The following is a 21,870-nucleotide window of genomic DNA, read 5'->3' as shown; positions in this document are numbered from 1 at the left end:
ATTATGTAGGTCCTTCTACACAACCACCAGTGTAACGTGTTTCAGGGTAGAGATGACATATGACAGTAGTGCATGGTCCACCACCGCTGACGGTATTTTTGGCAGTCAGAAAATACAATCACATTCCGAGGGACAGTTGTGTAGCAGATAGTTGGGTTTCACCCGAATCCGTGTTGTGGACACGTGTTGACAACCATGGGGGTCACATGTGACTCTTGTGTACTTGCCAGCTGGGATGTGAACTGTGAGTCATGTCTATCCAGTCAGAAATGCATTGTCACATGATATTGTTGGCATGCATCATGTATCTTGCTATGGACACACTGACTAATGTTATAAGTCATGTCTTGTCGCACATAGGTACCCTGGGAGAGGGAGGATGATGCAACCTCCTGTCTACCACCCACTGCTAGAACTTCAGACCATGGAGGAAGGCCATGTAATCTGGTTAGATTACCTTAATAGGCAAGTAATAGTGGACTCATGCCGTCTGTTGGACCCATATCTGATGCCAGGTAACAGCAATCCAACCTGCATATCACCCATTGTACAAGTCATGTCAGTATGGCACTTCCTGGCCACAGGGTCCCTCCATCGTACAGTGGCCCTATCTGCTGGTATGTCCCAACCTGTGTTCAGTCTGGTGTTGAAGGATTTCCTCTCAGCAATGTTGGAACACATTAACAGCTATATCAGGTTCCCCAGACATGATGATTTGGCCAATGCGAAGGCTAACTTTTATGGTTTTGCCCGCCTTCCACATGTGTGTGGGGGAAATTGAGGGCACGCATGTTGGCTTGGTGCAATCGCAGGCCACTGAACAGGTCTGGCACAACAGGAAAAACTTCCATTCAATCAACATGCAAGTAGTCTGTTTGGCGGATCTCTACATCTCAAATGTGTGTGCCTGTTATCCTGGTTCAGCCCATGATTCCTTCATAATGCGGAATTGCACCATATCCCAGCTGATGTCACAACTGTACCAAGAGAGGGCCTGGCTGGTTGGTAAGTCAAATCTGTCCTTATTGTGTGTGATTAATGTCAGGTGCTAAAATCATGAAGTCACTGACTCATTGTTGCACTCGTGACCCATTCCTTAACAAGAGACTCAGCATATCCAAACCTTCCTTGGTTGTTGATGCCACTGAGGAATACAACTATGCCAGGGGATGTCCACTTCAATGAGGCCCATGAAAGAACATGACGGCCAGTGGAGCGGGCTTTTGGGCTCCTGAAGGCCATATTCCGCTGTCCGGAAAGACTAGTGGTGCCTCTTCTACTCATGCGGGAAAGTGTGTCAGATCACTGTGGCATGCTGCATGCTCCATAACCTCGCCCTGCAGAGGAATGTCACGTACATCTCAGAGGAGGGGGAGCATGCATTGCCCCTGGGTGGGAAATCTGAAATGCCAAGTGAGGATGATAGTGGTGAAGAGGAAGTGGCTGACTTGTGAGAAGATCTCACTTCTCGTGAGTGCAAGTATGTCATGTGATGTCATGGCTGTGACTGTGCAATGAACTGTAAGTGTGAGAATATATGGAGTTGAGTAGTTTGGATACAGCTAGGGAGCTGATACTCTGCAATAATCAGTCAAAGGCTGCTTGCCAAAATAGGGTGTGACACATCCCCACCTTGATGATGTTGCTTTCTTTGTGTCCGTTTCCTTGCAATGTACTTTGTTTTCCAGATGCTTGCTATGTGACTTATGTCATATGTATGGTTTCAAGCAAATACTCCTTGATTTGTTCGTTGTAGAGGTACTTGCACCATGACATCTTCATGTGGGCATTTCAAAGTTGTGAGATTGGCAAGTTTGTGATGCTGTTCCGACATACAAAGTGGACAAGGATTGTTCCAGGTAATGTAGGTCACAGACTTTGGGTTTTTGAGACCTGTGCCAAGACAGCTTGCACAGTGTTGGGGTGGAAGGTCACAAATTCCCATTGGACCTTCTCTATGTGCTGTGGTGGGCCTGATGCATAATGTGTGCCATCATGTGGTCAGAAAATATGTAGTCTTAGCTTTCGGCCAAGTCATTTATCCTTCACATTGACTAAACACTCTTTTTGTATGACCTGTATGTAGCTGTAAATGTGTTTCATCATTGTAGGCCACAGTGCCTGTGCCACAACACTGACATATGTTTGTGTCATAACACCAGATGCATGGGCATTGGATCATGATGGCCCTGTGATCAGGGACTTTTGTACTGCCATCTGTCTGTATCTTGGAAAATGTGATATTGAGTTACTTTGGTGTGGTATGTAATAAGGCTCAAGCCGATGATGTCAACAACATCAATGTTTGCCTATTCTACAGGACAATGTCTGACAAATCCATTCCTTCCGTGGTCTGGGGGTCTGTACCTGTCAATATGTTCATTTACTCAGTATGAGCCAATTATTCATGATTTCCAGTAGTTCAGACATACTGAAAGCCTATGTGCTGAATACTGTAATACATTTTGTTTAGCTTGAGCAGACACTTGTATGTATGTGTTTGTGTGGGACGATTGTAATCCTGAGCTGGGCATGCAACATATCCCATCTTGAACAAGTATCTTGGATCATCATTACATGGTTCACATGGTCTGACATATCTACATGGCTAAACTTGAAATGAAAATCAGCAGACAATGAGTCAGTGAAGGGTGATTTTATTGTGCAGCTATGACTTACAGAAAATATACGTGACATAACTAAGCAAAAACTTCAAATGTGAAGTGGTCAGTCATGGTGAATAAAATCATTGGAGTATGTGCCACACCACTGGGAGTCAAAAGTCCAGAGTACTCCTCCTAATGGAAATGGTAGGTGGTTCAGGATCAGTCCAGAGTGAATGTGTAACACACAAAGGAGGTCCTTAAGGAAGAGTGTTATTACTGGCAGTGGTGGATGTCTTGCCATTCGCACCTCCTGATTTCCTTGCTGGACATCCCTGCTTGCATGGGGGGTGATCTGTTGCAATAGAGGCAGGGGTGTCTGTGGCTTGTTTTTCCTCTTGCAAGGCCTCCCTTCCATTGGGTGGCACCAATGTTGATGGGCCTGCTGTTGATGAGCCAAAGGAAGGGGTAGACTGATTTTGAAAAACCCTGCTTAGAGGTGTCTGTATGTCCCTCAACACCCCTGTTAGAAAGGCCATGTTGGTATTGTGGGCCTCCATCTGTTCCCGTATGTCCCTATGCATTTCCCTCTATAGATGCTTGATTTCCTGGAGTTCGGTCAACACCTGGTCCTTCATACCTTGGGAATCCTGATAGACCCCAAAGACGTGGCTGATGGTGTCCTTGCCAACAGCATTGCTGCCCCAGTGGCCTCACCCTGCTGGCCCACAGCATCCATCCCACACATCCTCCCCCCACATCCTCCCCCCACGGGCCTGTGCCTTGCAACTGGGTGCCCTCTCTGACTAGTTCTTAGGCCCTCATTGTCCGATGTGTTGTGCTGCACCTCGGGATACAGGACTGGGGGGCAAAAGATTGTGGACATTGTGCTAGGGACACAGGTATGGGGGGGGGGGCGAATGGTTGCTTGGGATGTTAAGGCAACAGGGCTGGGAGGTGAAGTTGTGGGCACAGTGAGATTCACTGTTGCCATTTGACCAGAACTGTCCTCCACATCCAGATGTCGAAGACTGTCAACGTCACTTAGGGCTTCATCCATGGGGTTAGTGGCAGTCTGTTCCATGGCCTCTCTGTGCATCGCGGCACATCCACCTGTTGATGTAAAATGTACATTGTTACTGGTTGTATTGTGACATCTACCTCCAGCGGTTTCATGTTACAGTAAGCAGAGATCTTGGACAGAGTTAAGTTGTAGTTAATCCAGTTGTGGCCAGTAACCATGTTATTGGATGATTTGACATGACGTGTGAAGCATGCCAGCCCAATTTGACTCAAGCAACTGCTGAGATGTGCAGAACAGTTGCACTTTTGAGGGTGGCCTGAGAATGACATCTTATCACCAGTGCAGCCAACACAGTGGAGAGTCATGATATTGGCTTTGACCATTCAGAGGCCCAGTTGAGTGGGATGCAGGCAGACCCAGGATTTTGTTGTATATGTGACTGGAGTCATCATGTGCACAGTGCTGTGTCAATGTGTGTGTGCTGCTGTTGCTAATCTGGTGATTCTTCTTGCGGCCTTATGAATACTGTTGTACACACTTGGTAAGGTGTAATTCCTGTCCTCACTAGCATCCTCTTAGCATGGCAAGTCAAGCTGAATTTAGGTAGACCGACACATTTCTGAACTGAGCATGATCTGTACTTGATCACTCCCAGGTGAGTAAACCTCATTTTTTAGTTGACAAACAGGGGTTCTTGGACAAGTGACGACTGGGTTGGAGGTTGGGGTTACAGAAACAGGGCCTGCTGGGAGTTGCAGTGAGGTCACTCTCTCTACTCACACACTTGACAAATGTTCTCCCCCCAGGTGAATAAACTACATTTGTGAGTTTACTTACAGATGTATTGTGGCATGTGACCACTAGGCTGATGGTTGGAGTCCAGAAACAGGGCCTGCAGGGAGTTGCTGTCACGTCAGTCTTTCTACTCCCTAACACTTGACAACTGTTGTGTATTAGTATCTGTATGCAGGCTGCATTTAGGTTTGAGCATACGTTTACATTTTGGGACATACCAGGATTCCTGGAATGTGTTTTTGTTATTGTGAGAATTCTAGGCCCCAGCTGGACATATGTCATATGATGGGCCTTGGTGAGTGTGATGTTGGGTCCAATGATAAACAGTGACAGTGTTTAAACTTAGATACTCTGGATATTGAATGTTGGTGAGGTACATGATCAAGACAGTGGGTAAAGAGGAGCTGTGAGCATGCATGATGTTGCATTTTTGTGAAATTGTTTTGTTGTAACTTGCCAGAATCCACTCCCCCAGGTATTCCTGTCAAGCCCTGGGGATGCAGGATGGCCAAGACCTTCTCCTTCCAGGAAAAGAGTATTAATGAGGCACTGGGAAGACCACCGTCAGTCTTCTTGGCCTGCAGCTGCTACCTGAAGACCAGGGAACGGACATTGCCCATTAGGTCGTTCCACCTCTTCCTGATGTCTTCCTTGGTGCACAGGGTGATGCCTACAGCATTCACTCTATCGACAATCCTGACCCACAATGCAATTTTCCTACTAAGAGAAGTGTGCTGGACTTTTGCTCCAACCCATTGTGGCTCTTCTCTTATGATTTCATCCACCATGACTCTTAACTCATCTTCAGAAAAATTGGTATTTTAGAACATGACATGGTTGGAAAAAAAAAGGGTGACATGGACTTACTTAACAGAGGAGGTCAAATGGGGGTGAATGGACAAAAGTGTGTGCAGGGTGTTCTATGAGATCCTGGAAAAAAGGGGTGCCTAATCTATGTACTCTACAAAAAAGGTGCTTTGGCTTCTATGTCTTGCAGTGGAAATGCAAAGGATTGTGGTCTGTGGTGTTTTATAGTGTCTTTTGCAGATGTGTCCCCTTGGCCGCTGTGTGTCAGCTGTGTTGTTTTTTAATTGATCCAATGTGCAGTTGTCCGTTACGTTGATGACCGCGGACCGCTGTGGGTGACCACCACTGGCTGATGAGGGGACCGCAACTGTGACTGTGTGATGGTAATATGCTCAGTGGTTGGCTGTAGCGCTGACAGCGCTGGAGGTCCGGTCGCCTATATCCAGGCTGCTGGACCGCTGGCGGTCTGCGTTTTTTGCAGGCAGTGCTGCCTGTGTAACTCGTAATACAGTGGTCTGCGGGACTGCCGGCATGGCATTCTGTTCAGGACCGCCAACATGGTGGTCTGGCTGTCCAACCGCCAAAGTCATAATCAGGCCCATAGTGTTTTTTTGATTGGGTTTCTAATAAACCAATATTTTTAACTTTGATTTCTGTTTTTGGGATTTCCAGGAGCGTTTCTTTTTTTAAACACTTTTTTCAGGTTTTTTATGTTTCCTGGATAACGTGCATTGGTTCAATGGATCGCTATTGGATTGGTTTTATTTATGCACTTTTGGGGGATTTTTGGAAAATATTTTTCCAGTTTTAGGTGGATCATACTTTGACTATGTGGATACAAAGGATGATCTGCAGGTGTAGGACAGGAAGTCATATTTTTTTTATTTTTTTTTGTTTTGGGTGGGAAATTATATATTTTATCACTTATGTTTTATGTGATTGTTATTTGGGCGATTGTTATTTGGGCTGTGTTTTGTATGAGTTGTAATTATTATTCAAAGTGAATTGAGTTGGCTTTTTGAGGTTTTTGGTTGGTGACAATTAGATTTTTTACATAAATAATATATATATATATATATATATATATATATATATATATATATATATATATATATATATATATAATTTTATTATATCAGTCTTATTTAAAATTTGAGTTTTATTTAATGTTTTGATAGTTCTAATAAAACATTATTATTTTCATAAATATGATTTGTAAGGTTGGTTAAGATTATGTATGTTATTCATTTTTGGAAAGATTTGTAGGTTATTATTTATTTTATAATATACTTCTGGCTGTTATTTCTAAGTAATCAATTCCTTTGTTGTTTACAAAGAGTTTTACTTTAAATTGTATCATGTCATACATTATTTTAGTTTGTTTGTTAAGTTTAGGTGCAATTTGGGCTACGGATTGCTCCAATCGTGTTGCTGGTAGCTTTGCGTTTGTTGTAGGGCTTCAGTACATTTATAAAGTATAGGTTGGGTTCTGCATAGTGTGGATTGGAAGACATAAGGCCTCATTACAACTTTGGAGGTCTGACCGCCAGACCCTCAGTATGGTGGTGGGGAGGTGGCTGCCAGGCCTGCGGCCTTCCTACTGCCATATTATGACTTCCCACCGGGCTGACCAGCAGAAACAGTGCAGGGGTATTGGCTTTGGCTCTCAGGGAGAGTCGAGGCCAATCCCACTGCACTGTTGGTGCTGCCAGCACACTCAGAATGCTCACTCTGTCTGCCATGGCAGACAGTGCTTATTCTGGGTTTGTTGACAGGGGTCCTCTGCACTGTCCGCTGTGCTTGATCACGACTTGTACCACTGCCAAACCGTCGGGATCCATGATCCTGGCAATGGCGACGATCTTCTGGCGGTCCGACTGCCACCATCATAATCTGGCAGTCGGACTGCCAAGATTGCAGTGGTAAGAGTTTGTAGTAAGTGACACTTTGTTTATTTGGTAGTTGAGTATACATAAAAAGGATATTTGAGTTGTGATATTCACCATCTATGGTATATATCCGAGTGAATGGTTTGGGCTCCTTTTGAAGGTTCCATTTATCATTCATGTTTGACAGTGGCTTAGCTTTAGTAGGTGATCTTCAGTAGAAAATGTTAGGATTCGTCTATCATTTATTAGGTTGTCACATAACTAGAAGGGTTCCTCATTATGAGTGATTTTTAAGTGTTCAAGTATTTCAATTTCTTGGTATCTTTTAGGGCCAGGAGGTGTATCACTAGTTGCTTTTTTAGTTTGTGCAATTAAACACTTTACAGTGGGTATAGGAGGTAGTTGGCTTGTGATGTGTTTAGGGACTCCAAGGAGTATATCTTTTAGGATGTTTGTTGTGGACTTCTGGGAGCTAGTGCTTGCCTCTCTTATATCCTGCCGTATCACCCTTGCTTCTATTTGTATCACATTTGGGGGGTGGTTGTCATCCCTTACATTAATCACAATATCATCTTTTGTTGTGGCCCTTCCATAGTATGTGTTAGAGTAATATTTCTTATTCACAGTTTCTGTCAATGTACTTTCTTGGTTGTAGGTGTAGCACATGTGATTTAGTAATTCCTTTCCTTTTTGTGATGTTATATATCTTGCTCTTTCTGTTATATTCTCTGAAATGGTGCAGTTGTATAAAGAATTAAAATGTAAAATTATTTATACATTTGTTATTCACATTTAAAATTATGCTACTAGGTTTCATATTTATACCTACATGTATGTCCTTCTTAGGTGTTTCACACTTTTTTGCAGCTTTTCCATTTGGGGTGTTGTAATGTGGAGCGGGTAACCAAAATAACTAAAGAGGAGAAGGTGTGATCGAAACCAGAACCAACAGCCCATCAGTTTAATTTTAAAAGTTTATTTGGTGGTTTGTGGAGGTTGAAGTATTTAGGTTTTATTTTGTTCGTTTTTAGGGAGAGTTTCTGTTTTATAACAATTTACATATACTCACTTTGTATGTCTTTTTTCTTTTTTGTTATCGGTGTTGTTTTCAGTAGCCTAACTCTTTGTTGCAGTATTTTCTTTTAGTAAGTAGATGTAAAGAGAACGAAATTGCAAAGGGTCTTGTTAATTATTTGTTATTTTAAAATTTTAATTTGAATTAGAAGTGACTTTTGATTTAAAGAGGAGTTGTACTTAGTTTGCAAGGTAGTTGTTGATATATATTTATTTCTGTTTTCAGGTTTGCTTTCTTGCAGCTTTTGTCGTTTTGGGAGTATTAAGTTGATGAAATTTGTGTGCTTTTTTATTTTTGATGGAATTGTTGAATTGTTTGAGTGATTTTATTAGTTAATTTTGTTTATAGTATAATTCTATTGGTAAGGTCTGTTTTGGTTTGGTTTTATTTCAGTTATGGCCTGATATGGTAAACATTCATCTATGTTTTATTTATAATGTTTAACATGTAGCTCAATACTTTAAAATTGTATTTTGACATATATATATATACTTGACAAAGTCTACTGTTATCCAAAATGTGTCATGTGGTTTGTGCCATTAAAGCAGCACATTACGAAGAATTGGTATGCCGGGTTCCCTATAAAAATATAAAATATATATATATATATTTTTTAGATTTATCCATACACGCACACACACACATGTATGTATATACACGTGATCAAGGCTGCTTGACAGCCGAAACGCGTAGTGTGTGAATTAAATACTCTAATTAATTTCTGGGATTTCCCGAGTGTGCGTCCTTCTGTGGAAGTTCTTTTCATTGTTTATATATATATATATATATATATATATATATATATGCAACAACCAACAAAAACGCCCCACTCCCAGAGGTTCACATTCCACAATTTATTACCAAAAATCACAAAATATCCATATTGTTTATTATGCTGCCACTGACGCGTTTTGACAGCCGTCTTTTTCAAAGTGGATAGATTTGAAATTGGATGAGTCCCTTCTCTGCCCTTACTATTTATACTCTCTGCTTCTTGAAAGGCATTGTGGTTATTGTAGTGCATCTATTTCCTCATTGGTGATCCCACCCATACTGTTCAATATCATCCCCAACTCCAGGGCCCATCATCTTAGTTTTAGTCCCTCGACACTCAAAAGAAGTGGCTCCTTAAAATGGGTCCCTGTGTTGATGCGGCCCTAAAAATGAATGACGCCCCGGTCCCAGCCGGCTGTCCACCTCCTGTGGGAGCCGGCATTGCTGTCATGGAGAGGGCGCTGCTCTTTGAGATCAGTGTTTCCTGTGTTTCCAGAAAAAAACTAGGCTCGCAGCAAGTGAGAGCTGTTTGACAGCTCTCACTTGACAGCTCTCACTTGCTGCGAGTGGAGTGTTTGCCCTGACTTGGTGGGAGCTTTCAAAGTTCCCGCCAAGTCAGAGCAAACAGCTATGTCCCAGGGGTGGGCACCCCTGAACATAGCAGGAGCCAGCCCAGAGGGGGGGTCTCTAGTTCAATCTGTGGCTCTCCTCGAGGGGGGCTGCATGGCCGTCCTCCAATGAATAGCCCTGGGGATGTGGTGGGCCCCATGGCCCGGGGCTCTGAAACTAACCCCATAGCTTTTTTTAAAAGTAGCCTTGCAGAAGTGGCAGTCCCCGTGGCTGCAGGGGCACTGATCACCGCCCCCTGCAATCTATTTATAGTTGTACCCCAGGGAGGTGGTGGTCCTCGGGGCTGGGGGGGTAAGCCACCCCCGCATTCCATTTAAAGTTCTGCCCTGTGGAGGTAGTGGTCCCCGTGTGTGCGGGGGGCTGAGCTGCCCCCCCCCCCATTCATTCTTAATTTGTGCTCCAGGGAGGTGGCGGTCCCTGGGGCTTGGGGGGGTGAGGGGGCAAGGAGCACCCCCGCATTTGATTTGTACTTCTGCCCCATTCAAAATGTAATTGCCCCTGGTACCTGGCACACCCGGGGGCCTTTTACAAAACAAGTGCTTGGGTTTTTTTTTTTTTTTGTTTGTTTTTTTTTTTTTTTTCCCGCAGGTCTGCACCAAAAAATAAAAAAATAAATGCTTTTTAAGCCCTGGGGGGTCTCTATGGGATCCAGCACCAGATTAAAGGGGTCTGGGTGACTTTACTCTGGCCCATTTTGTTTTTTGTCATAATTTTTTTCAGGGACTTGGCTAAGTCCCAACATGGCTGCTAACACTTCCCTGCTGAAGTGTTGGCATCCAATCAGATCACAAGATCAGGAGGGTTTGCAGGGCCTCGGCATCCCTATATATACAAATTTTGATTTTATTTAATTTATCGAAAACTACTGAATGGATTTACACCAAATAGCACAAAGGCTTTCTGGGCCAAGAGCTACCTTTCTGCCACATTTGGTGTAATTCCGTCCAGTGGTTTGGGCTGAAGACCTGCTCAAAATCCCTATGGGAATTAACATTGGAAATGTATCTTTTTTGATCAGCAGCTGATGTGGCTGTCTAATGTTTTTGGAAAATTTGTGAAGATTTGTCAAGTGGCCCCAAAGATGTAGGCAAGTCAAAAAACGAATTTTCTATAGAAACTAGGTCCTAACTATAGTTACCTAGTTGTGACTACACACACACACACATATATATATTTACATGTGTATGTATTAGTATTTAGATGGTTGTATAAATGTTTGTAGTTCATACAAATATTTTAACTCATGTTGTTATTTATTAAATTATATTTTGATTTGGGGTGATTTTACAATTAATTTGCTGATGTAATTTTCTTTATTGTTAAAACGAGTATATGGTGTTCAACGCTTTTGCTGCTAGGCCTCCCCCGGGCTAAGCCTTTTTGCGGTTGTTTGGGGTAGCTTGCACTTAGGCCCCCATACCATTTGTCCTCATAAGTCATCCAGGACAAATTTGCGTCCTTTCTTTCAATATCCTGGGGATTTTAAAAGTACCCAGTGTTTGTGGGTTCTCCTGGAGGGGGACCGAGAAATTAGCTAAAGTACAGCTAATTTTGTTTTTTTGGGGGAAAAATGGGGAAAAAGTGCTGCAGAAGAAAACATCTGTTTTTTTCCCTGCAAATGGCATTAACAAAGACTTTGCAGTGCTAAAATCACCATCTTCCCAGCTTTCAGGGACGGGCAGACTTGAATCAGAAAACCAAATTTTTCAACACAGTTTCGGCATTTTACTGGGACATACCCCATTTTTTTCTGTTTTTTGTGCTTTCAACCTCCTTCCAGTTAGTGGTAGAAATAGGTGTGAAACCAATGGTGGGTCCTGGACAGCTATACATTTCTAAAAAGTAGATAAAATTCAGAATTCAGGAGAAACCAAGTTTTGAAGAAAAATAAATTGAAATTGAGTTGAAAAAATCAGCTATTTGTGTCTACATTTTCATTTATATGTTCTTCCAACTGTGGAAGATTTTTTAAAGCAATAATCTGTTACATCCGCTGGACCCTTCTGTTGTGGGGATATGTAGGGCTTGTAGGGCACCAAGAACCCTAGGTACCCAGAGCCAGTAAGCGAGCTGCACCTTGCAATGGTTTTTCATTGTGTCCCAGGTAACCAGTAATTCATTTAGTAAAATATAAAGATTGAAACATGGGTATATTGGAAACCTATATATTTCCGAAATGGGCACAAGATATGGAGTTTAGAAGCAGTTGTTATTTGAACATCTCTGAATTTGGGGTTACCCTTACTAGTATTTGAATTAGAGGGCATTTCTCAAAATGACTTCTTTCTAACACATTGTCTTACATTTGGAAGGCGAAAATGCAGAGAAAGACGATTGGTAATAGAACTTGTTCTACTATTCTGTGTTCCACTAAGTCTCCAGATAAAAATGGTACCTCACTTGTGTGGGTAGGCCTAGTGCCTGCGGCAGGAAACGGACCAAAACCCAACATGGATACATCACATTTTTCCTGGAAAAACTGGCCTGGTTTTTTCAAAGTGGGTAGCTGTGGTTTTTTGGCCCTACCTCAGCTGGCACCTAGGGAAACCTAGCAAACCTGTACATTTTTTAAAACTAGACACCTAGGTAAATCCAGGATGGGGAGACTTGTCTGGCTCTCACCAGGTTCTGTTGTCCAGAATCCTGTGCAGACTTCAAAATGTGTCTAAGAAACACATTTACCTCACATTTCTGTGATGGAACGTTTTAGAATCTGAGGGAAGCCACACATTTCCTACCACCCAGAATTCTCCCAAGTCTCCTGATACAAATGCTACCTCACATGTATGGGTGGGCCAAGTGCCCGCCATAATGAAGGCCAAACTTATTGTGGACACATCAAAATTATCTATCACAAAACTACCCATTTTTGTAAGAGGGGCACCTGGGTTTTGGTCCTAGGCTAGGAGGCCATCGAGGGAAACCTACCAAACCCAGACATTTCTTAAAACTAGACACGCGGGGGAGTCCAGGGAGGTGTGGCTTGTATGGATCCCCCAATGTTTTCTTACCCAGAATCCCCTGAAAACCTCACATTTAGGTACAAAATCATATTTTCCTCATATTTCTCTGTGGGATCACTGCCCCTGCACAAATTTCCTATCACACAGCGATCCACTCAGTCTCCTAAGAAAAATGATATGTCTCTTATGTAGGTAGGCCAAGTGCCTGGGACAGGGAAGGGCCAAATATGTTTATAAATTGAGGGGGAACCAAAGCAGGTCCAAAAGGGCAAGATGTTTTCATATGTTTTAGGCTGACTCTGCTTTGGGCACTCTCACTAATGGAGCAAGTTTTTATCAGTACAGCTGGGGCAAAGCTGGAAGGTCGGAATTTTGTGGATTCCTGGGGATTCCAGAAGTTTTCATCATAGAAATGTAGAGAAAATGACAGATTTTCTGGCAAAGATGGAGTTTTGCAGGATATTGTGGGTAAGAAAATGGTGTATGTGAAGCATGCCACCCGGGACTCCCCAGATGTTTAGTTTTCAGAAGTGTATGGGTTTAGTAGGTTTTTCCAGGTGGCAGCCTACCCAAGTCCAGAAAGTGCAGCCGCACACCAGTGCAAGTGGGAGGATATTGGGAGTTAGCCAAGCTTTCTTGTTCCATATGTAAATTCATACCCCCAAAAAGTTAAATGTCCTTTTGCTTGCCGTTGGGATGAGATGCTTTAGTCCGCGGGTGGCAGAAAGACTGTTGCCCCCTTCAGTTGGGGAGGGGGGGCATAACCATGTCCATGGTGGTGGGCAGCCCCCACACCTCTAATTTTAGAAAAATGCTTCTCTGATGTCTAATAGGCTTTCTGCCCATCCTGGGGGCAGAAAGACTGTGCCCATTTATTTTGGGGGGAGGGGCATTGCCATGCCCATTCTGGGCAACATCTACGCCTACACTACGAAAACAAATTCCCTGGTGCCCAGTGGGCTTTCTGTTCTCCCCTCTCCCCTCCCAGAGGCACGGGGGGGGCGGGGCTATTGCCATAATCTGCCCTCCCAGAGGGGGCAGAACGACTGTGCTGATTTTTTTGAGGGGGAGGGGAGGGCATTGCATTGCCCATTCTGGGCAGCCCCTGCCCCTAGATGAAAAAAATAATCTCTGGTGCCTAGTGGGCTTTCTGCCCCCCTTTCCCCTCTAGAGGGGGGAGGAGCTGATTGTGGACTGTTGCCCCATCAGACTGTGCTAATTGTTTGGGAGAGAGGGGTGGGGAGCATCAAAATGGTCATTCTGGGCAGCCCCCACCACTAAATGAATTAAAACGAAATCCCTGGTGCCTAGTGGGCTTTCAGCCCCTGGGGAAGGGAGGCAGATCAGGGGTTATTGCCCCCATCTACCCCCCCCCAGGGGGGGGGGGCAGAAAGACTGTGCAAATGTTTGAGACTGGTGGGGGCATTACAATGCCCATCCAGAGCAGCCCCCCCCCCCCTAGATATATATAAAACATTAATCCCTGGTTCCTAGTGGGCTTTCTAGCCCCTAACTCCCTCCCCCAGGGCAGGTCAGGGCCTATCGGGGCAGAAAGACTGAATATGCCCAAAATATAAAGGAGGGAGCAAAAGCCCTTGCCCAAGGGGCCGCTTCCCCCTCCCTAGTGTCTAGTGGGTGGATCCCTGCTTGGTGATCGCCCTCCTGAAGCGATTCCCAGCAGAGATCCACTAAGGATTGTACCATTGGAAAGGGGAGATTCTCCACTTTCCAATGATACCTCTCCCGTCTGCCTCGGTGATCGGGAACTGACATAGCCCCCTGAGCACTGAGGCATTTAAAGTGAAATAAGACGATCTGTTCATTTCACATTTATTTTCAGTGAAATGATGCAGTGTGTCACGCACACTGTTCATCATTTCACTGAAAACCCAGAATAGCCTGTGGAGCTGGGGGAGCTATTCCACAGCTCCCGAGGCTGTTTTAGAAAGGAAATCCCTCTGGTGTGCCATGTGCATGGACAACCGGAAGCCGTTCGACTTACATGAGCACTATTGCATCAGGCGGCTCCTGGCGTCAGGAGTTAATGTTTATTTTAATGTTTTGTTTGACGTAAAAAGTTATTTTTATGTTTATTAATGATAATGTAATTCTTTTGGTGATATTCTTGAGGTCTATATTGTGTGAGGGAATTTTCTTGAGTAGTCATATGCTTATTTAAAAGTTCCTATATTTTTGTTTTCGTTACATGTATAAAGCGATATTTTTATTAAATTTAAATGTTTATAAAGCGATATTTTTAACAGCGATATTGTGTTCTTAATTTGTGGTTTTATTAGTTAAGTACAGGAAGGTGATATTTTTAACAATATTTAATTTCCAGTATTTTTGATATCGATATTGTGTCCTTCAATATTGTGTCATTGCACCATTAAGTAGGATTGTTAATTAAACTCCAATGCACTACGGCCCTCACAAGAACTAACTGAATTATCTTGCAAACACAAAGTCGTGACCATGCACACACCCTATGGAGTTTATTCCCTATCTTTATCAGCTTGGCTAATGGTCTCAAACCAAAGCACTATTCCTAGCTATGAATGCGAAGCACAAGAAGACACATGGAAAAGGTGAAGCTGCTATTGATGGTGTGCTGCAACTTTCTACACTAAGTAGTTATCTTTGTTCCTCAACCCAGTGAGCAAGAGATGGTTACCTATGTCTTTTTTGCATCTAGAGGCAGAAATGCCAATATACCACAGCACACCATCCAGATAAAGCAGTTCTCTTGCTCATATTGAGCTGGAACTGAAATGCTAAAAAGTCCATATAGCAGTGGAAGTTTCCCCGTTCAATGCAGTCAACTCTACTAGTACAGATTCATGCATATGCCACAACTCCCTAATGCTGCCCAGATGATACTAGGCACGCAGATACAATCTCACTGATAGCCCTGCCATGTATTATTCCAGGGCACTGATTGTAGTACAGGATTGTTGCACAACTGACGAGCTAGTACATTTATCTATGATAGAAATAGTGTTTGTCATGAAACATTCTATGGCCATTGGCCTGAGGTAAGTTGAAATTTTAGCATGGCTGCCACATGTGCTAAAATCCTAGCCTGAGCAAATGCAGTGATAATTCATGATAAACAAATACTTACTGACTGTTGAAGACAAAAGGTTCCACTTTGGCAAGACAAGAGAGATCAGTGAAAAGTTGTTAATGGTTCAGTGATTGTAAATAATCTTACATGGAGGGTGGACATCTTTCTTCCATTATTTGCTTTAGGAATCAAACTGGACCCATATCCAGAACACTGCAGCCCAAAAGACGCTCACAATTGGACTGGTCAAGATGGCTACCTACAATCTATTCCAGATCCTCACCAAGCAGATGCATCTACACGCAATCATCCCAATGGAAGACACAGAGGGTCAACTGGACAAGGTTAAAGCACAATTATACTTTTTAGCTCAGCATAGCCAGACTGCATAAAGATGCAGCACACAGCTCATCACAACCAGCATTTCAGTACAAACCTCTATATTCCCACGACAACCTGTGCTCCTGTACAGCTTTTACAGTTCTGCCACACTCTGTGTACCTGCTTTATTTCCTATGGTCCCCTGCAGCCAGTGCACATTTGCTGTTCCGTGTTGTTTTATTATAGTCAGTACTCCTGCAAAATCTTCCACAGCTTTTCACAGTCAAAGAATCTACACCCTTCCCTAAAGCCCCACACAGCCTAAAATTCTACTGTATTCCTGTCAACTTCATACAGTCAGAATTCCTGCAACACCCTCCAATCCCCCGTAATCCGTGTTCCTGTACTATTCCACACAGATCCCATATACCTTATGCCACTGCACCATTCCTTATTCAAAGTCAGCATTTCTGCACCATTCTCCATCTCCTCCTCATAGCCAGCGCTCCTTCTGCATTCCATACGTCTCCCACTGCAGCACCCCTGCACCATTACTGAAAGCTCTCTCGCAATCAGCGTATGCATTTTCCATAATTCACATTCATCACCATTTCCTATAGCACTCCAGCAGCCAACCATCCCCTTTTTGGTGCTTCTACTTTAAAGTAGCTTATTTTCCCTTTCAACCTCCTGTCCTCTTTGCTCAGTATATGCCTTAAGAGGACATATCTGTTTACAGTCAGTCAGATCTCATATTTTGTGATTTCCTGTCTTTCACAGATTCGGATATGTTTAGGAGATTTGATAGATATCTTTGCAGACCTACGAAAAGCAGAAACTGCATCCAGACAAGCCCTTTCCACTGCCAACTGACTCCAACCTTCCTCAGTTAAGGTGAGAAACTCATTGGTGGGTCAGTGTTCCCTGTCATACAGGTCTGTCACTACCCACACGCTAAACCACTGCTTAGGGGGATGAGTGATATATGTGGGAGCAGAACAATTAGTGAGATATGTGGCACACAATCAATATGATTAGCGTTTAGGGCACATTTTTGTGCTGCAGGAATTCTGAAGCCAATTGGCAGGTTGTGGTAAAAAAAAGATTATCTCTGGCTAAGCCTACAGTCTCCATTCTTGTAAGAAATAACTACAGTTCTCCAGGTTTGGTAGTTTTCATAAAGTCTCATTTGACCCCGCATCCTACCTTATCAGAGGCTTTTACTGTTTATATCTTTTGACATTAGTGTCATAGAACTCTGAGCTCTCTTGGGAAGTGGAGATCAGTTCACTCTCACCACATTGGTTGAAGTTTGAGTTTTTTTCTATTGAGGTGGCTGGGTTACTAAAATACATTGTTTTCATGTTGTTTTTGAAGCTGTTTTATTTGCACAGCTACGGATTAAAGATTTATTTTAAAAAATCCCACCTAAAGTAAAATGTTTGAATTTAATTATTATCTATTAAAAATTCCAAAAAGTTATGTATAGAATTAATTTAAATTAATGTAATTACATTTAAAAAAAAATACTTACACCTATTTTTAAATTTAAAAAGTTAAGATGTTTTATCATAAAATAATATTTTTTTTTATTTATACATATTTTTATCATTACATTCTATTTATATATATTTTTTAAAAATCTAGATAAATTATTTTATGTTGCCATTAATTGAAGTGGGGTTCTAGTTTAAGGGCCTGATTGCGACCTTGCTGGATGAGATACTCCGTCACAAACGTGACAGATATCCCGCCTGCCGTGTTGCAATTTCTATTATATCCTATGGAACTTGTAAAACAGCATTGGAATATCGTCACGTTTGTGACAGAGTATCCAATCCGTCAAGGTCATAATCAAGCCCTAAGTCATGCCTCTTTTTTTTTTCTCCATGGGGGGTTGTTGCAGTACCAGCGGTTGGCCATGTGTTGTGCTGTACCGACTCTGGGCCTTTTTTTGGCTCTGGTAATTTTACACTCATAAATGTGGCTCAACTCCGTGTTGCAGAGGGCAGAGACATGTAACCCTACACTTCATAGTAAAAGTAAATTTGGAAATGGAAACTTGCAAAAAGTAGTAAATTTACTACAAAGACTAAGAGTAAATATGCATGTGTAGATTTACTCCTGTGTAAAGTAACTTTTGTGAAAATGCCACTATGCGTCTTTCAGTCCCGCTGCCCAAGCTTGCCACCCCACCACTGAGCAAATGGGGGGTTCCTTCCTCACGCAGAGGGTGGCACAGTTCCCCACCCAACTTCCAAAGCAGATTCCTCTGCACAGTCCTTGCTCATCTCCATTTTACCACTGTAGGTTGGTCAGGCCCCAGGCGAGCGTGCCCAAAAGGGTTGCTGCTCCCACCTTCCAGCACTCCTCTGCAAAGAGTCAAACACTGTCATGCTGCGTGAATCATACACTTGATGCCAGTTCAGCATCACCACCCCAATGCCCCAGGTTACCCTAGCAATCCGCCTTCTTACAGAAACACCCCGCTTTCAGCATCAAGGTGCTGCCCAGCCAGTGAGACCTTGGGGGTCGTTTCAGGAGTTCTGGCACACCACTGCCCTCACCTCCATCTTGTCAGTGCCCACACAGCGGTTCAGCATTCCAATTTCAGCAGTCTCCGGGTTCTCATCCCCTTCCATATTCCAGTTAAAATATCTGAATCCTTCAGATACAGGCAGGCGCTTTGGGCCGTGTGGTTTCTGGCCATGCCAGTGGACGGATGGTTATGAGATAGAGCAGCCGGTGGGGAGTTCTGAGATTGAGCATTTTACACAATGTTTGTTTGGCCACACCCTTGGTGCTGGTTAGTTTAGCTTGGGTTAATTAAAGGTGTTGGGTTAGGAACAAGATTAGAGTAATTAAAGTTGTAAGTGACTGTGAAAGAAGACCGCACAAATAGATGGGCAGAAGGTATCACCGGTAAAATGGCAACATGGTGTGAGGGGGGAAAAAAGATTAGGGTTAGAGGAAAGGATAGAGTAACAGTTAGCGATTAGAGTAAAGCTTAATGTACGTCTGTGTACAATTCATAAACTTAGTGGTAAATACCGTTGAAGTATGTTAACCACATTTTTTGACTCCATCTTTTTTCTTCTTCTTCTTCTTGCAGTTCCATCAATATTAGCCATGTGTGATCAGCATCCTTGAAACGGCTGACAATTGGAAACCTCATACCTAAACATGTACAACTTAGGGTCTAGCAGATAACAGTGCAAGCAAGGAATCAAGCACGTCAAATGCTTAACCTCCTGCTGCGGCCCACATTCTTCACTGGAAAAATCCTTGTTGCTAGGGAAGATTTTCTAGGAAACTAAAATACCCACTGCCTTACAGGCTACCAGAGGCAAAAATGGGCTACGGTATCCTATAAGAGACATTTGTGTGATTAGCTTCTAAAACCAGAGTTTCTCTGTTTTTGGAGAGGGAAATGGCCTTTATGCCTTTTAGTCTCTATTTGCAGTAAATGGTTGTGCTGTCTGTGTGGATCAGGGAGTCACCCAGTACGCCCACACATTTTGATTGGACACGTCTTTGTTGCTGTCTGTGTGGATCAGGAAGTCACCCAGTACGAAAACTCAAACCCAGAAGGCATGATTGAAGCAGTAGCTACTGACATCGGTGCATGTGTCCTACAGGTCACAGGTTTGAGTCTTGGCAGGACCAACTGAGCCAGGTGTCTACCAAAGGTCAATTAGTTAAATACCATACAACGAGGTGAGAGCAGCCCATTATTTACAGTAATACGAAAATGGAAATAATATGGTAGCAGTCATTATACAACAGTGTGGATATCATTAAAATATAATTTGCAACCATGCCCTTGCTGATTTCATCTAATATGCAATCCCTAGAATGGGTGTTTGTACTGGTTTAATTCTGATAGAAAGGACCGGTTCAAGGACAACCTACATAGATGTCCCTCCCCCAGAGTCTGGACCCCCCAGCTGTCAGGGTGTTTATGGAATTTAGTTTGGAGGTGGGAATTTCATACAACAAAGAGGCCTGTGGACATCAGGCTTCGAGAATTTTAAGGTTTTCCTCTAGAGCAGAATATGTGGCTAGAATGTATGAACCAGGCTCATACATTAAAATGTGATCTTCCATTTTTAACAGACAGACATTTTGAATGCTGAAGATCACCCTATGTAAAGTAAAGGTATTGGGTTCTGAAGTAGAATTCTGGCGATGGCCACAGAGACAACCATAACAATGTCATGGAATGCATGGGCGTTATGTTTGGAAAAATGAGAGGCAGTTGCTCACTGTTGTCAGCCCAGCTGGTTGTGAAGATTAGTACTTAAACAAATCCTGCAAACTTTACCTGATTTGTGTGTTCAGTGGAGACTTTTCAAAAGATTATTGTGAGGTTTACTTTGCATCACTCCATTTTTCTTCAGTTACTGTAACAATACTGACATCCAAGCCATTGGAGGGTGTGTAAACAGGGAACACATCACCTGCTTTGTTACTGCTTGTGGAAGGTATAGTATTCTATACTGATGTCATCCTTGACATCAGCGTAGAATGGTATGGGTTGTGAGATTCCTGGGGTGGCGGAGAAGAACTGGAAAGAAATAGGAAATGAATGGTTGAGCTGTTTCTCACTACATACTGGAATAAACTATCTTCTATTCGACTATTACGGCTTGAGACTTCCATTATTACAATGGCGACAACTGGGATCTTTATCAAAAGTTTCACAGCTCAACACCCTTCAACTGCTACCGGACACTTATAGATAGAAGGTCATCTTGGTGAGTCTCTTTCATCCGAAAAAAAGACTTAATTCCTTGAGTCTTCATTGCATAGAGACTCTCTGGATAATTATTTTTTTTATTGTACGATTGGTGGGACGTTAACTATTTACCACTTCTTACTGTTTTGGTCCCGTGTTGTGTATTTTTGTCAGTTGGGGTGTCACGAGGATTTTTCCTTGCGCATACTTCTTTGTATATTTTTAGGATGTTGTTACGCCCACAGGTTTTGATTGGATACGTCTTTGTTGCTTGGGACACTCTCTGGTTGCTGTGGAGTCATCTCAGCATCAGTGTCTCCTTCGTTCACCATCACTGTTGCCTGGAGTTGTTTACTTGTGGATGTCATTACGTCAGCACGTCCCAAACATTTTGTTTGGATACATCTTTGTTTCTAGATACACTCTTCATTTCCGTGGAGTCATCTCAGCGTCAGCGTCTCCCTCAATTGAATCACTGTTGCCTCAAGATGTCTTTAGACGCTGATTTCAGAGTTGCCGAATCTGTTTCTTTCCGCAAGATTAAGGAAAGCAAGCGTTTCCTTTCTTTATTCAACGCTTGTTTGTGCTTTCTTCAGCAAGCTTTTCAAAATTGATTTTCAGAAATAACAAATCGCTTATGTGCGTAGCTTCATCATAAATAAGCTCCCATATTAAAGGCACATCGCTGATGTGCGCAGCTTCCAGTTGTTGGTTATCTGCATTAGCACATCGCTGATGTGCACAGCCTCTAATACTTAATTATTTTGACTCTAGTCAATATATGACAGCACCTTAATGTGCACAGTATATAGTGCTATTTTACCTACTTCAGTTTAAAGGTTTTATTCTTTGTAGTCCTTGTCCTGCTTTAAAAGCTGTGTGTACGTACTGTAAGAAACAGGGACATATTCTTCTCAGTATCTAGATTGAGGAAAACAAAACAGAAGATTTAAGAGATTCATGTAAGTGATAATGAAGATCCATGCACTACCGATTTTGATTGTGGGCAAATTGTTCTACAAGTAGGGAATGGGAACAATGTTGGTCCTTTAGACTTCATTCATGTTGAAGGGAAAAGAACCAAGGTTCTGTTTGATTACAGATCTAAGATTACAATCATATCTAACAACGTCTTTAGGGATCAGCTGAAGGGTACTGTAACAATACTTAAACCTGACATCAGA

General features: G+C 42.7%; 1 protein-coding gene across 1 annotated transcript in view; it reads left to right on the top strand.

Annotated features, from left to right (window-relative positions):
• CFAP73 (cilia and flagella associated protein 73) overlaps nucleotides 1-21,390 on the top strand; it is a 139,703-nt gene extending 118,313 nt beyond the window's left edge. Inside the window, exons 6-8 of the mRNA XM_069214556.1 lie at nucleotides 15,813-15,971; nucleotides 16,729-16,842; nucleotides 19,061-21,390. Of these exons, the coding sequence (XP_069070657.1) occupies nucleotides 15,813-15,971; nucleotides 16,729-16,821 (252 nt within the window). The 3' untranslated portion in view covers nucleotides 16,822-16,842; nucleotides 19,061-21,390. The remainder of the gene's footprint in view (nucleotides 1-15,812; nucleotides 15,972-16,728; nucleotides 16,843-19,060) is intronic.
• Nucleotides 21,391-21,870: the final 480 nt, after the last annotated feature.

The sequence above is a fragment of the Pleurodeles waltl genome, chromosome 11, assembly GCF_031143425.1.
Source record: "Pleurodeles waltl isolate 20211129_DDA chromosome 11, aPleWal1.hap1.20221129, whole genome shotgun sequence".
Taxonomy (NCBI): Eukaryota; Metazoa; Chordata; class Amphibia; order Caudata; family Salamandridae; genus Pleurodeles; species Pleurodeles waltl.
The sequence above is the reverse complement of the archived record's forward strand: the minus strand, read 5'-3'. Positions and strand labels throughout refer to the sequence as shown.